This window comes from Rhynchophorus ferrugineus, unplaced genomic scaffold (assembly GCF_030347505.1).
Source record: "Rhynchophorus ferrugineus isolate W39M unplaced genomic scaffold, kcgeb_rfMv2 rfM8, whole genome shotgun sequence".
Classification (NCBI taxonomy): domain Eukaryota; kingdom Metazoa; phylum Arthropoda; class Insecta; order Coleoptera; family Curculionidae; genus Rhynchophorus; species Rhynchophorus ferrugineus.
Genome location: NW_027472587.1, coordinates 5,603,804 through 5,621,932, shown reverse-complemented (window position 1 = coordinate 5,621,932; position 18,129 = coordinate 5,603,804). Strand labels below are relative to the sequence as shown.

General features: G+C 31.7%; 1 protein-coding gene across 2 annotated transcripts in view; it reads left to right on the top strand.

The window, feature by feature from the left end:
- Positions 1 to 18,129, top strand: part of LOC143200579 (uncharacterized) — a 68,804-nt gene that overhangs the window by 30,590 nt on the left and 20,085 nt on the right. For both annotated transcript variants that reach the window (XM_076411039.1, XM_076411040.1), the window contains one exon: positions 17,234 to 17,386. In XM_076411039.1, the coding sequence (XP_076267154.1) occupies positions 17,234 to 17,386 (153 nt within the window). The remainder of the gene's footprint in view (positions 1 to 17,233; positions 17,387 to 18,129) is intronic.

Sequence of the window (18,129 nt, the reverse complement as noted above, 5' to 3'; positions counted from 1 at the left end):
ACCCAACTATTGGTTACTTATTATTTATTTCATCATAATTCAAGTAGTTATTGGTTTTCGAATTATTTTTTTCATGGTTTGTAACCTTATATGGTGACAGAAATTTTTTAAGCGCCTTGGAAACTAACTAATATATATAAATTCTGTTCTTAAGTATTATTACTTTTATATTTTTTCGTCACTATTCAATATTGTTAATAGATTAGTATCAACACGTAACTTAACAAATATGTTAGTAACAAATATTCTTTATTAATATTTATTGTGAGGCTTTTAAATAGAATTAATTTTAAATAGAGTAAAATTGAAAGTGAAAACGGATTTATAGTTACCCCATATATAACCCCATTATTTCAATTCATAATTATCTTCTACTTCAGTTTACCTATTCCAATAATTATGAATACTATCACTCTATTGGTTTTCCGGTAGACCAGCAATATGCACCTTTATGATAGTTTAACATCTTTGTTTGATTATAGTCGTTTTCGATTTTATTGTAGTTTTTATCTGTTATTGTTGGCAACTGTAGTTATTATCATAGGGAACAGTGTAAAATTCGACAACGGACAGTGTTCTCAAATCAAGTTGATTGATTTGAAGCCAAAAGAAAACAATAAACATGTTTACCAGATTAAGTATTAGGACCACAATGTCATTAAATGTGAGCCACTATACACAAAAAGAATAATCCCCCAATGCGCCAGATGCCAAGGATATGGGCATACCAAAACATACTGTGGCAATTTGAATAGATGTGTGAAATGCACAGGAGAGCATGCGACACAGGCACAGGAAAATGCTTCAGCTGTGACGGTGTCAATCCTGTAAATTATAGAGGATGCCTAGTCCATAAAGTGTTGCAACAAAAGTTGTATCCAGCACTGAGAGAAAAAAGAAACTTACAGCTACCAAGACAGCCTATACCATTTAACTCGCCTAAAGCACCAATACAATATCCTCATCTATCATACGCACACGCAGTAACCTACAGTCAGACCCAATTTAACACGCAGAAAACGCTAATCACCATTGAACGTGTACTATTAGTGAATTAGAGGAAATGATGGGTAAACTTATGGAGCAAATGAGTACAATGATGAATTTACTCACCGTCGTAGTTACCAAGCTAGCCTAACGACTAATAGCCGTTACAGCAAATACAAAATAGGCGTCTGGAATGCTAATTGACCCCAGCAACTTTCCAGGGAGCTTAAAATGTTTTTATATGAACAAAATATTGATATCATGGTGGTATCAGAAACACCTTTCACTGATAGACATTATTTACGGATTCCAAAATTCAAGCTGTATCAAATATATATAATGAAACACCCAGATGATAAAGCACATGGAGGAACATCTATAATTATCAAACGTCATGCCAAAATTTAGCTACCTATAGCTTTAGATATACCGGCTTGTACTTGATGCTTTTGTTTCTATAATCAATATGCACTGAGTTAACTTGATTCCAGCATCGTATTTCGGCGATAGCCGTTAGAAGCATATATAATGGAATATAGGCAAGTCCCGAGTCTACAGCAGATAAAGTACTGGTCGCAACATGCTTCCCTCTGGCACACCTGCTTGTATTTTACTCAAGTCAGAATAAGCATCTTCTTGTTTGGCTCTCAAGTATCGGTCAGTTAGATATGATTATAATTTTTTTAATATTGTTCAGTGAGAACAAGCATTTAAATCTTAAATTTTCAACCATCATACCAAAATGTATCGAAGACTTAAGCAGTAACTAAAAATGTTGCTGAAAGAACTTTATTTTCTTCTAATGATTTTTCTTTGACATTAGCGTTTCTGTGAACCTGAACAATCGTGTAATGTTGCTTTCTAAAACCTAATTAATGATCCGGAATGAGATTATTTTCCTCCGTGATTGGTTTTAACCCTTTAAAAATAAAATTCAGTAAAAGTTTAGCAAGACCTTTGAACATTATCGGCAATAGTAATATTAGTCGCTTTTTAATGAAGTGGATCTTGTTAAGGAATCAAAATTACTTCAGGAACCTTCTATTTTCCTTCTAGCTAAAAAATAGTCATCGATGTTGAAACATTTGTTTACTTTATTACAAAAATAATTATATGTAGATATATATTAATTACTTCTTTTAATATAACATTCATTTGGATAATGTGAACTGCACTTGGTATGAATTATTTCACGTTAACAACATGAAAGAAAAAAAGAAATAAAGATGCAAAAAAGATCATAATTAATGTAGAGATATTTTAACTACCGAAGTTGACAATTAGTTCAAGTAATGATATAATAGATGCATCTTTTCCGAATTAAACTATCAACGTTACTGCAATTAGTTCTCATTAAAAACACATGGTTGTTCGGCTTATTAAAGCTCTGAATATTAAATCACTTGATCTTTCGGTTCGCATTCGCTCGAGGCACTTTCTTGTGACACAACCATTCCATCATTATTATTTATACACGCAAAGAGTAAACAACATTAAAATCTCGCTGCAGACTAGGAATGTCCGTCGATAACATATCGATATTTCAAAAATATATCGTTATATCTTTTGTAGAATAGGGACATTTTTCCTGCTTGTTACAAAAACAATTTCGATATTATTTTACTCATATATATCGATATATTGTTCCCAGTATTTCACTTAGGAACGTATCTCCATAAATGCTGCGGAATAAAAAAGCAAAATATGGCGAAAATTACATTCTATTCGAAAATAATCAAGCATTATAAAATTGTTAAGACTGTAATTGAGACATCAATATTCGACCTTAACAAATCGAAATTGATTTAAAGTAGTCGTGACATTCGTTGACATTTTAAGTTACGTTTTGTAAATTATTTTTTTGTAAATATAATTTTATTCTAGCGAATTATTAATACTATATATAATATAATACTGTAATAACATATTCCGGAATATAGCACTTAAATTCGAGACTATGTAACAGATGTAGAATAAAATATAAATAAAATAATATATAATAAGATTATAACAGTAGTATTAAAGCTAATCATCATTTAAATTTTAATCAGTTGAATAAATTAAACCGAATTAATCAACATTTTATATTTTGTGTAGAAGTCTACTAAAACATTAATTCACCCATATAAGCATTATTTTCAATATTTTACTTATTATTTAACTATTGACGCTTATAACAGAATTAACTACATATATAATATAATAATAAATAATATATAATTACGATATTGAGCTAAACTGTCGGTAATATGTCTTATGCTTTTCTTACATTCATTACATTATAATATTTTTTAATCTTCAGAATATACACTTTAAATTAAACATTTTCTATCATATTTTAATAGTCATTATAATAACCTTTAGTATCCTAAATGCCTTTATGATAAATTATATTATAATTGTTATATATAAAAATTAGCCTTGTAATTATTTTTAACAATCAGCAAGCACTTATTAAATAGAACGACTTATATATATTTTCCTATAATTGTATGCTAAGATAATTAGCATATATTTTTGATTTTGCTTATTCATAAAATATTCTATTAGAATAATTCATAATTATGCTATTTAATAAAATAACTGTTTTATTTTGCTTTTGTAAGTTTTTGTTTTGAACAGGTTTAAAATTATAATAAAACAAATCCCAAGACCTATTCCAACATTTAATAGCAACTACTATAAAAAAGATGACTCAAAAGATAAAAAAATATACTCCATGGCGAAAATGAAATATCTTAGATGAATCGTTAATCGACGTTAATCCTAATCGGCTTAACAAAAATTTTGCATCCCTTTTTGAAGAAAACGGGGACACCTGGAGGCGTAAAATTTGGCACGGTTAAGCTTACATCAGAGAAGAATTTGTATGCCTAATATTTTTGTGTAATATGCGATACAAATAGATATATTCCAATAAAACCACAAACTCCCAAATCAAGAAACCAGGAATAGTTGTCGGATCAGAAATCAAAAATCATCAAAAAGAGTTTAGCTCGTCGACAATAACACACTAGGATCGAATATATCTGACCCTAAAGATTTTTCTTAAAAGTTTATAATTAAAATTAAGATCTGAGATTTTAGACAAGTATTCCTATTTAAAATTTTGTGTAATAGCAAGTTTGGATAAAAAACGACTAAAACCAGTATGGTCACGTAAAGTTATATTTTACATATTTTTCAGAGAAAACAAATTGCCCGCTTTATAGGAAGGTATATACAACTATGAAAGAAAAATCCGACAATTGTGAAAATTTTATCCCAACATAGATTAACAAAATTAGAGAATAACAAGAACCGTCTGTTTTCTTTGCTTACAAGACATTTAAATTGAAGAAAAGGAAAAAAAAAATGTTCTTTCTTAAGGACTTTTATTAATTTATATGGTTCTGGACACATAGTTTTTTATATAGAATATTAGCAGTTACATAATAATTTCATAGAAATTCAATTCCTGATTTGTTGGTGAGTTGCTACTTCCCACATGGGAGATATGACGAAGAGGAAAGCAATAGATACATGAAAGAAAGCCATAGAAGACAAGAAAAAGATGAGCTATCCCAGGCTATCCAAGAGCTATCTTAAAATTTGGATTAAGAAAGTATTCTTTTAACCAGCCTGGTGTATTTATTGTTTATGCAATATATATTTTACGCGATAAATAAGAATAAAAGATAAGGACTATATGAATACATAAATAAAGTAATCTAAATATGCAGCAGTTAAACTGAAACTATCTACATAATTTGCATAGATGGAACACATAGGACAAATAGAAGAAACTATGAATTACTATCAGGACAATTTAAAGCATTGATAAATATGTTTAATAATTAATGTAATAAGATATGTGACTATATGATATTTTATTCTTTGAACTTTGTATCCATTATTTTAATTATTTACTTTATAGACCTATTTTTTGGAAAATCAATAGTTAATTTAATTATTGTAAATACATTCCTTTAATATAATTAATAATAAATGCTAATTGCGTTCGTTCTTCTTTTAATATATATGCTAAAATCAAATATAACTGTTTTATTGATATATTCTCTGTTTTAATATACAAACATGTATTATTTCATTTATTATTCCATACTTATAACGTAAAAGTAAAAAAAGATCATCTAAACTGATAACTGATGCTTTGAAGATGTTACAGCTGTGAAAATGTCTTACAATCAATCTTTTTACTTATGATACTTTGTTATAATGATCAGCACCGTAGTAATTTACACTTATTAATACTTTGCTGATTATTGAAAGTTAATGAAAATTATATTTAATTAAATCCTATTTAAACAATATTGTTGAGTTGAAAAAAGTTGTTGAGATACTTTGCATATATTTTAATATGTTTTAATATACAGTCATTTATTATTTTAGTTAATATTATATATTAAATACATTTCTGACCTTATTTTGAAAATACTGTGAAAAGAAGATTTAATAACATATAATTTTTGGATTTGCCCTTTTGCTATATTATGGGAGAAATATAATTAATTTAATACATTGTGGTCGAATTTCGACCACGGGTCAATCACTAGGCTTAGCAATTCATGAAAGTATCTACACATATTACATCTTTAAAATTTAAGCATTTCCTAGAGATAAGGTTTACACTTAACACTAATTATGCTATAAGATCTACACCCAATAATTTAAGATTTTGCAAAACTATAACGGATATATTAATAGCGAGAGACAAGTATTGATCAAGACATTATTATAAATGATTCTTATATTTTTAATACTACATAAAATTGCATTAAGTTTTGCACAACTTCAGTTATTGAGATCGTCGTGACATCAAAACTAAATACTACTGGTACCATCATTAGTTTGGTGCATAATTTTATACAAAATAGAACATACTAAATTATTCCATAAATTCAAAAAGCAGCATCAAAATAATGTGTGTATCATTTTATGAGTAAGGATGAGATTTGGGTCTTCTATATGATTTTAAGATGTAACTGAGAAAAGGAAGATAGATAGATATGTCGATATTTTACAAGAAAATATAACGATATTATTGAACATAAACCATGAAAGTCAAGTGCCAAAATGCCCTGTCTTTCTATTAAGTTCCAATTTTTGTTTTTTAAGAAATATCTTTGGAAAAGTACTGGCTAACCAAAATATCGAATTTTTTTTGATAACATCTTTATTAGATATACTTCATATACTTAATTATAAATTAATTTATTACTACATTTCATTTGTACTTGGATTAATTGACAAGCAAGATGAGTGCGAGATAAATACATCAATATACATTCCTCAATTATAAAATTATAATAACTTAAGCTATAGTTTACACTAATTGTATAAACTTTATATAAGTTCGTATGGTTTGATTCGCTTCAATCTTCTGATATCATGCGCGTTGCCCAGTAGTGTTTTAAAGCGAAATCTTGGGTAAATTCGCAAACTATTTGATTTTCAGGTCATCGTGTAGTTCCTCGTCGGTTACGTAGCGATAGGCATTTGCAATTAATCGAAAAATTTTGTTTTGGCAGCCTAATTTTTTGGATGACTAATTGATTTAAATTTTTTGTGCAACCCCATATTTGCACCCCATAGGTTCAAATTGGGACTGTCTGATAAATCAATCTCTTTGATTTTAGATTAATTTTAGAGTATCTTCCGACTAACCAGTATAGTTCTTTTATTTTGGTTCTAATATTTCTAATTTAAGATATTTATAGTCTATTAAAAGTTTTTTCAGTTATGCGTCATGGATATTCGTGACGTCGAAACATTGCAATGTTGCCGCATCAACTCACATATACAATTGTTAATTAGAATCCACCTAAGGCTTCTACCTCATGGGTGGTGTAGAAAAGAGTTCAATGCAAATGAAACAAATCTAACCTACAAAATATTATACCTGTATTCTTAATTGTAGTTTCAAGTCCTTTGATAATATATGTATTAGATGTACTATAATATTAAAATAAATTACATTTGATAACATTTTTGTTCAATTATTTTATTTAGATTAGAATCTTCTTGTATGTTAAAGCCAAACTGAACTAAACTCAGAATTGATGCGGCAACATTGCAATGTTTCGACGTCACAAATATCTATGACGCATCACTAAAAAACTTTGAACAGACTATAGCTGATTCCGCTTTAGGAATCGGGCATCCATTGAGAAAATATCGAAATATCGATATTTTTTCGCCATCCCTACTGCAGACCTTTATCGGCTGTGGCATATATCAGCGGCGCACGGGTACCCGGCGACATGCAAAGGTTGACATTGAAAGCGGCGTGGTTGATTCACCTCGCGCAACGTTAAGGTTGGTTGGCCGGGCGTGTTGGCACCCACCGTCTTCGCCGGCTGGCTTGGCTCGGCGTCGCTGACTCACCTGAACGAGAATCTTCCTTATTTGGTGTTATTGCATAACGTTTCAAGTACGCGGAGAGAAGGAAAGAAGGAGGTAGATAGAGAGCGAGAAAGCTGGAACGGTCGCTTTACAATTGGGGACATATTTGGATGGTTTGAAACGGTGTCACTGGCGACGATTGAATTGTTCTAGGTGGTCTGGTGTTAATACCAGGGACAATGACTATCATTTGCCGTTCTATTTCGTGTCATTGTTGTTATTGGGTAATATGTTTCGGAGAGATTACGATTTTCTTATTAAATTGTCTATAGCTGACCGGTAGACTAGAAAAATGGGCTTGTGTTAACGCAGTATCAGAAATAATATGTTTGGTGTTAAAAACAATTGGTTGATTAATTTATTTTCTACCATAAATTCTAACGATTTGAGGAAATACTTTTTTCTTTATTGAGTGTAGTTCATTATTGGAATCTCTAGGCTTAAACTTCAGGAAGTTTATTGTACAACGAGCGGGCAATAATAAACTTCAGAGAAACGAACAAGATTCAGTATATCATTGGTTCATTCTGCGTATGAAATTTTCGATAATCTACATCTGGTTATGTCTATTATTTGCTAAATATATGGTTCTGTTGTCACTTGTAAATTTGTTATATTGGTATATACAGCGAAAAAAAATGAAATTTAGAAAATCTGTATTTGATTGTTGATGATAGAGGACGACAAAAATTATAGAGATATGAAAAGAGCAATTATGTTTATGAATACAAATTATTCCTAATAAGTATCTGTTATAAAATTATATTCTGAATTACATCAACAAAATAATCAGAGTAAGATAATTTTCAAACTCGCGTTGTAAAAATGTAACTAGTTATCTAAGACGGTTTGGTAGGGTATGTTGAATTTACATGTATCAATATTATAATTATTTTCTAAAGAATATGATATTTTAACATGTACATTTCATAAGGCTATATGAGGAATAGGTACTGACACTAATGCAGACATTAGTGTATATGTTTGAAGTATGTAAATTACATACATGCTACTATATGAAAAATGTAAAGTAACAAGAGAAGAATCCAGACATAAAGAATATCTAGAGAACATAGGTACAAAAAATCAAATAAAAACCAACTAAGCCATTAATATGTGAATGTATTTATTAGTTTCATTAAATTCTTCGATTATATCGATGCTGTTACTTCGGTTTTTAAATATACCATATTTGATATCGATGTGCACATTCAAAGCATAACACAAAGAGATAGGATCAGCGCTCATGTAATAAAAGATGGTGTAATAGGTAACTAGTTAATCTAACACGATTTGGTAGAGTATACAAAATTTGTATTTTTAGTAGTTAATTAAGGTAAAACACTGTGTGAGCATCCACATTTGATAACAATATATAAGGAATTTGTACTCACCCTCTTACAGACATACAAGTTACTTTTGAAATACAATAAAAGTATTAGAATAACGAAGATAATGATGATAGCATTAGGAGATGTGAATGAAATATATGTAAAGCAAATAGTCAATAAAATTTGAATATTTTAACATTTCATTTCTTTTAATTAGAAATGTTTAATCAAAACTTGCTTTCCTTCTATTATTTAATTTTTTAATTTAACGCATTAGTGTATTTACATAACGAAATAAAAATTGAAGGAATACTGTGGAGTAATTAAATTTTTTGTGAAAACACTTAGATTCTATAGAAATTCATATTGACATAACGCGGGTAAATCTGATTATAGATTTGCAAATTAAATACAATACAATGCCAAATACTGCATCAACACCAAAAATCGTCCCTAATATAGTAAAAATGAGTTCAGTTCCTAGCAATTAGTGAAGATTGCACAAGAAATAAATTTTGAGTATATCTCTGAGCTAAGAAAAGCTCGATCTAAGGAATGATTGAAAACGATTTAAATATATTTCGGGAATTGGCAACACTGTTGTCATGTGAGTCTATCTGACGGTTCCATAGTAAAGTTTAACATTTTTGATGATATACGTACCCAGAACATTTTGTCGCACGGACGTTATTTGTTTATTTTATATTTAGTTGAAAGTTTCGCCTCGGCAAAAAAAAGGAACTGATTCGTGAACATTCTCGTGTGATGGTTTTTTACGATTTTCGACGTGGATTATCACAATAAGAGTGCATCAATCAACTTAATTGGCTTTTTAGTGAATAGGCTGGTTTAGTGAATTCAATCGTGGTCGTAGTTCGCCAAAATCGGCTGTTGTACCAGAAAACATCGATGCTGTGTGCAAAATCATTAATCAAGATCGTCATGTTAACTATTGTGAGATTCAGGCATTCCTAAGCATTAGTTGCACCGGCATATATGCGATTTCACATGAACACTTAGCTGTGTGAAAGTTATGTTCGCATTGGATGCCACACAATTTGACAATCTCTCAAAAAAGGCTCGTATGGATTGGTGCAAAGAAGTGGTTAAGAAATTCAATCATGGATATATTCGTAAGAACCCGAAAGTAAGCAGCAGTCGACTGTATGGGTTTCCAAGATGAACCAAATCCAACAAAAGTTGTGCGCCCACAAAGAACTTCAAAGAAAACTGTGGCCTGTTTCTGCGGGAAAACTGGTCATATGTGCCTCTGGAGGATCGTAGAACAGTAAATTCTGATTGGTACACAACCATTTGTTTGTCAAAAGTCTTCGGTGAAATAAGGAAAATAAACAAGAGACGCCGGATTGTTCTTCATCATGACAATGCGAGCTCTCACACATCGGCTCAAGCAAGAAATTATTTGAGCACTCAAAACTTCGAATTGATAGGTCATCCATCGTACAGCCCCGATTTGGCATCCAACAACTTTTTTTTCCCATCCGTGAAGAATAAACTGCATGGTCAACGATTTTCATCGCCCGAAAAAGCTATTAAAGCGTTCAAAAATCATGTTTTGAAGATACTTCATTCGGAATGGAATAAATGTTTTGAAAATTGGTTTAAACCTATACGAAATTGTATCGTGGCGAGTACTTAAAAAATACTCGAGTGGCGAGTACTCGAAAACTATAAAAATATATTCACAGCTTAACTTTTTTTTTCCTATTGCCGATATATAAATAATGACCCTCGTACTATAATATATAGAATATAAACTATAATAACCTACTAATCAACAAACTTGATATCGAATCTATTGACAAATATTTTAGTTTAAATTAATTTCTGCATATAGTGAGTTAATTATTTTTGCATTTTGTTTCTTTATAATATGCAGTAAAAAACATATAGTAGTAATAAAATAATATCGGCATTCACATAATTGAACGACGACCTTTTGCCATATTTCAGTCGTCTTACTGTACAAATATCCGTCACCAACTTTGTTTCCTCCAAACATTTAAAGCGACATAACAAGTTTTTTATGTATTTTGCTTTATTATTTCATGTAACTGTCAGGGTTTTAGGTGGGATATGGTTATCCGTTAGATATCAGAATGGATGCACCAATTTATTACCTACTCTCGTATCGATTTAACCGCTTTAGAATTTATGATATGGCAGAATTTTATTATCTTATTAGTGGGAACAACGGAACGACAACATTTACATAATATACTAGAATGGCCATTTAAGGTTTATTGACACCAGATGTTGAGTATAGTGACCAATTTTTTTACTAGAACGGTTTGCAAAACGCCTAGGGCTCCAGTATTATGACAGAATCCGAATCAGGGTCAATGAAACTGTGTTTTTTTTATTATAAAACACTGCCATTTTTGGATATGTAGTTCGGAAATAAATATTTATTAACTATAGGGGATAGACAAAATAATATAAACAACATCTTGTTACGAATTAACAACATTGCCTTCGTGTATATAAAACGACCCGTTTGTATTGACCAGTTTATATGCGAAGTTTTATGGGTTATAGTTCAGTGTATTATCCGCTTTGTTCTGCGATGGATAAAACAAGCGATCGGCGAAATGAATATTCTCTAACTCCGACAGAGGGCAAATTATTGATGTTTGTTTAGTGAGAACGTCTATGACGAAAACTGCTGGATTGCTTCAGTTTCACAAGCAACAGTACTCACGGTAATGATAGCATACACAAAACTTGATACCTAAAACATCACCGGCGAAAACGAATAGTGGGTGAAACACAACGTTAACTGAGAGAGACCTACGATAATTAAAAATGCTTGTGGCTAAATGACATAAAAGTACTTCAACAAATGCGACAACAGAACTCTACACTCACTTGAGTAATACTATTTGTAAAATATACATGATTTACATGACCATACTATTCCTAATAGTTTTTTGTCCAAACTTGCCATAACTTTTTCATAATTCCGACAATACGGGAATAACCGAAAGTAACACAAAATCTTAAATACGAGGGTGGTTTAAATATGATCGAGACAAATATTCTGACAGGTATTTCCCCTCACTAGTTATGCATTTTGTCCATTTTTCGGAAGTTTTTTGATGCCGGTATCGAAGAATTCCTTGGGCAACTCGGACAGACATGTGTGCACGAACTTCTCTGCCTCGTCGTCAATGTTGAATTTTTGATCTCCGAGGGTTTCTTTCAGTGGTCTAAACATGTGATAAATCCGGACTGTAGGGGGGGGGGGTGTTCCAGTACCTCCCACCCAAATTGCGATATTATATTGAGCGTGAGACGCGCGGTATGGATACGCGCGCTAACCTGGGAAAGAATCGCACTTCGTACTGGAATGCTCTTCCGTTTCTAGCGATAAGCGGGTTTCACGTGTCTTTTCAGAAGATTAGAATAGTATGTAGCAGGAAATCGACGTACAGCACGTACCGCTGATTCCAGAAAACCATACACAGAACCTTACCCGCAGACCTGGCTCCCTTTGCTTTGTTTAGCACCCCTTCCTCCTTCTTCCTCCACTCTTTAAAGAACATCTTGCTTTCGGGAGTGTAATAGTACCCATGTCACGTCTGTAGTGAAGATTTGCGTTGAAAAACCACCCGCTCCACCTCGTATCGCGTCAGCAAGCGGTGATAAACTTTCAATCGCGTAAATTTTTGCTCAAAGTTCGAAGTTAGGAACTTATCGCGCCGTTATTTTGCGATATTAAAGGTGTTCGTAGATGATAGACTCTAACCTACCAATACTGATGCCGAGTTCAGCCGAAATGTCTGGAACATTCATCCGGCGGTCCACCAAAATGGATTATTCTACGCGGCGAATGTTGTGTGATGTAATGCTGGTTCATTCTGATTCTCGACGGTTTCGCGGCCATCCTTGAATGTTTTGGCTCACTTAAACATGGAAGCCCTAATCAGGCACTCACTACCGAACTGATTTCACAAACTCAGAAAAAATTCCGTCTTTTTAACGCATTCCCACACTAAAAGACGAATGACAATACGTTGAGCTACGGCGGTCGGCACTTGACGTTCACTCAAGGTCGTAGCACGTGCATGAGTTATGCGCTCCCGACGAAAACTATTCGCACTGTTCGTAAGAGACCCAGCAATCGCATACTCAAGCCACAACTTTCAAAAAATACATGCGCGCCATCTACACAGTGTTTGTCTTCAACATATTTGAACCACCCTCGTAACACTATTTAAAATTAAATAACTTAATTTAATAATGTTTTAACCACTCACTTTCCATTTTAATATCTTTTCCAATACAAAATTCCATTCCCGCATTTTGCGGTATAACATTGTCAGAATTTAAAAAGTAGGCGTCCGTGGTTGATTAACGTACAAGAGAATTAACGTACACCAACACAGTTTTCTTATTTGTCGACTTTATCCTTTATTTTATTTTATATACTTTATAGCCCCAGTCAGATTCGATCCTAATACGTTATTATCGGCGAGCTAAACTCTTAACCCGCATAGCTATGGGTTTGTTTGTATATTTTGTTTCACCTAACAGACGGCTATACTTGGTGAATAGATTTGGGGGTTTTTCGTTTTATTGGAATATATTTACTTGTAGCGCAAATTACACAAAAATAGCAGACTTACAATTACTTCCTCCGTATAAGCTTTAACCGTGCCAAATTTCAAGCCTCTGGATGCTACCGTTTTCCTCAAAAATAGTGGCAAATGGATTGTGTATAAGTCAGGTTTTCATTTCAATTTGGCCATCCCCTCTATTATTTATTATAATTGAATATTATTTACTATTTAAAGGAAAGGAACCTACTGCCATTAATTAAAAAGTGAGTGAACAATAATAAAGAAAATATTTTAAAATCCCATCGTTTCTTTATCTAAGTAATTCTTGTTCATTTTCCTTAAATGCATGTTTTCATGGATATCGATTCGGATAAATAATACGTGGCTTTTTAGCAAATTTACCCTTTTCAGGCATACGCTTCCACATTTGACGTCACAAGCAAGTATTTAATATGTGTGCAACTCGAGAGTCGAAACTCTCTTTTTATATTGTTTATTATTTTATTAGTTTTACAATTAAGTCTATTATGTTCAATAGAAGGGGCCATCAGATAATTAATGGAAAATTGTCTATTTTGGAATGTCACATTATCAAACTTACTCTCTAACTGGGTGTCTATCACTATCCTTCCAGTATCTGTATAATTTTTGTATGAAGTACATAAAATTGGGATTAAATTATTTTTGACACAGGTTATCTTTCAGTAACTGTTATGAAAATAATTGCAAAAGAATAACTTCAAGAAATATGCTTGCAGAATTCCTTGTGATATAACATCATAAGGAAAAAACATCAATATATTGACAACTGACGAAAGTCTTCCCCACCTTCGGCTATGGATTGAACATGATTGATTATAATATGTATTACTTGATTTTTACAAACCACAATGAATTTGGCATTAGAAATATTATGTTTTTTTTTCCACTGAGTGCACCCTCACTCATATATTATACTCTATAGTTCTGCAATGGCATAACTCGCTTCCTTCCATATTAATTATTTTTTGACCAAGTCTTCACCATCATCATCTGCACCAATTAAGTCTATTATGTTCAATAGAAGGTGCCATCAGATAATTAAAGGAAAATTTTCTATTTATCACACATAAGTCCAAACTTACTCTCTAAATGGGTGTCTATCACTATCCTTCCAGTATCTTGATTATTGAGTAATTATTTTTGAAACGGACTATCTTTCAGTAACTGTTATGAAAATAATTTCAAAAGAAAAACTTCAAAAATTATCAATATACCTTATACTTTGAAATATGTCGAAAGTTTCACTACAGTTGTAAAGGTTAGATCAAAGTGACAAAGTCTACATATACAGATAGTTCACGTCATCTAAAAGTTAAATGCGATGCTACAAACTTTTGGGACGGTCTAAATGTTGACTATATTGACTAATAACATTGGTGGTTGATAATTGTTCCCAAACGTAAAAATGTAGTGTCCTTATTAAAAACAAAGAACCATAATCGACTAAATACAGATAATGTAGTATATTTAATGACAACAAGGTAAAAGGTTAAGAAATTCGACGGCAAAGTCAAGTTTGAGCCATTATTCCAAAGACTCACAGGAAAAATATGTAAAAAATGTAACGTTATAATTCATATTAAAAAAATATGAAAAAATAAATTGCTGGTCCATATTCCATACATTATGAAAATATAAAAATTTAACACTGAAATAACGATTGATATTTGTTTCATTTACTAAAACAAATCAGCAAATTCGTCTTCCCAACTTGGGGTATTTGACTTGTATTATTGAGGAATTTAATAAATTCGCATTGGTATCCCTAACCTATATACATATAGCTTCTTTGTTATAAACCTCTCACATAAATGAAGAATTCAGAATTAATCACAAGAACTAAACATAGTTAAATTTTGAAGAAGTAGAAATGAAAGTACTTTGGTGTTTTTAAAATCGAATAGCTTACGAGGATTTAATAAATATAGTTTTTTAGGCATTTGAGACCATGAGGCAAACAAACAAGTGATGTTTATCGAGTATTCAAACAATTTTTCTATATTCAAATTCTGAATTTTAAGAGCTTTTAGACAACAAAATCTTAAAATACCCGAAATTAACATAATAAAATGAGTTTTAAGGAATAATTCTAAATTAAGAGCTTTATATATATTTGAAGAGCCTGTCTTTGCGATATTAATTTGGACCAGTACTGATTGCTAATGATGGACCGATGTCTAGCGGTTTTTTTTTATAATTTTTCACGGATTCTGACTGTATAATGAAGTTTATGTATTTATGTATTTTGATGTTTCCCAGACGTCAGTTACAAATTCTAGTGATTTCTTGATATTTATTTTGTTACAAACAATTTCCTATATATATTTTTATCGAAATATTTCACCATATATAAAAGATATCTGCAATATATACTTCTTTGAATTAATAAGGAGGGGTAATGTATTCAATTACTGTTAAGTTAGCAAGTAAATTGACAAATTTGAATCACAGATAAATGTGCTACATGTTTTTATATTTTAAAAATACGGTGTATTTATAATTGGTGTTCTCTTCTCGTAGTGTAACCGCCGTTTGGAGCTCTTTTATTTGTGTTGTAGGTACCAGCTGTTCGCAGTGTTGTCCCGATATCTGCTACTTTTACACGGCTCGAATGACCATGTCGAATTACTTGGTGTAAATCACTAAACAATTTTCAGAACGTTGGTTCAAGTCAATAAATAAGTCGTTCTTAAAAATATCATTCACGAAATTAACATCAATTAGTTGCCGGGTATTCCTTATCTTTCTTTAAATAAAGGTAAAGTGTTTCTTAACTACTTATATTATACTTATGTTTACAGTTAGAATATCAGAACTGTTCGATACCATTTTTGTAGAACGATTTATCCTTTGCTTCAAAACAGGCCTCAGTTTTGGCGATCATCTTTTCATTCAACGAAAATTTCGTCATAAGCTATAAAATGGCATATATTATGAAAACGGTATTTTGGGAAACAATTAGAAGAATTTTATAAACATATTTAAAAACGTTACTGATTTATCTCTTTGTGTTTATCTCTATTCAATTTGCCTGGGTTGCTCACAGCTGACTGATGATTTCAGCTGAACTTGGACGTAAGGTGTTTTCCATGAAATAAATAAGATTCCACTATAAATAAGAACCAATAGTGACTTAACCAAGACATGACCAACAATGGCCGTTCGCCCATTAGAAAACTCTTAAAAATCAAAAAAGACGGCGGTATATGCGAAATGATGATAGACTACAAGCTGAAGAACTGAAAATCTTTTTTATAATCACTCGTATGCTAAATGCAGCACTATAATAATAAACCCCTAGACAATATTCACATATTATCTTAACGGCCATTACGTACATAAATTAAACATTACCCCAGCTGCGTTTCCAGTTGAATGACTGGGAGCCATCATTAATCGTTCCCTACCGATTGCACGCCAAATACACTGAAACGAAACGGACGTCACTTATGGACAATGTCCACACAATAGCAGCGCATGTGCGTGGATTTGTTTCAATCACACGGCGGCGATTTTTCTTTCCAGTTGCGTTGATGACCGAAACTACGAAAAATCCTTGCGGTTGTCTCGCGAGGCAAAAAGAAGAACGTCGCTCCGAAGCCTACGTCCTTGGAAAAAAAAGAGAAACCAAAAACAGAAATGAATAAATATCTGTCTTCCAGCTTGAATAATGTCGTGTCCCTTAATTTAGACTCAGCGTGGGTTGCCAAAAGATGGAACGATCACATTGCTTTTCATTATCGTACAGTAAGTTCATGATTTTTCAGACTCGGTGATATTAAATTTAATTAAAACGAAACGTATTTCGGAAAAGCTCTATTTCGATATGATATAATTAATATCATTACAAATATTTCATATATAAATAATTTTAATCTTTTTCAGGCTCGCTTCCAACAGAAGCAAATGCAAGAAAAGGAAGAGAAGCTGTTGAAGATATATGAGAGCCAACAGCAGAGAGCGTTTGAGAGAGTCGGACGTGGTAGCGCTGGCAGCAACTCCAGTACTACCAGCGTAGGATCAACAGGAGGTGGAAAGGTAATATTCTCGTAATAATAATTAGTATTAATGAATATGAATAGTAGTAGAGAAAGCGATAAACTTATTGTTGAAAAGAAATAAAATATGTCTTAAAAAGGTTTCACCCCAAAAATTCATTCATTATTTCTCATCAAAAATCTCAAACAAAAAAGGAAAAAGTTTCAGGAAAGAAACCCAATTCATACGCAGAATTCTTCAACTTCATTCTTGTCCCATTGAGCCCTGTAACAATCTGATTTTGGTTTTGATTATAATATATCAAACGGACAATTTTACCAAAAGTACCAACAAGTGAACACTTCTAAAGCTTAGATGATTTTGAGACATATTCTATTTTAACGATCCGAAGTGACGTCATTATTTCTTTACTTCTATTTGTACTTTTTCTATTCAAAGACCGTTGAGATTTCGAACTCTCGATAATCTTCCGGTTGTGAATATATATTTTCTTTATTTGCTACTAAGCCATAAAAGTTTTTCAATTTTTATTAGAAAATTCAGCGTTATGGTTAATGAATATAAAATGCGGGGATTTTAAAAATGACTTACTGATTTTGAAGAGAGTTCTGTGTTTAAATTGCGTTTTAAGATCATCAATAAAAAATATCATCAATTGACCAATCAAAGTACTTGAATGGCCGAGTATAATCCCACCTGGGTGTTGAGCAAAGTAAAACTTTTATCCAGAAACCCCTATTAATTTTTTTACTCTATGACAAAAGTGTTAATTTCCTTTGTCC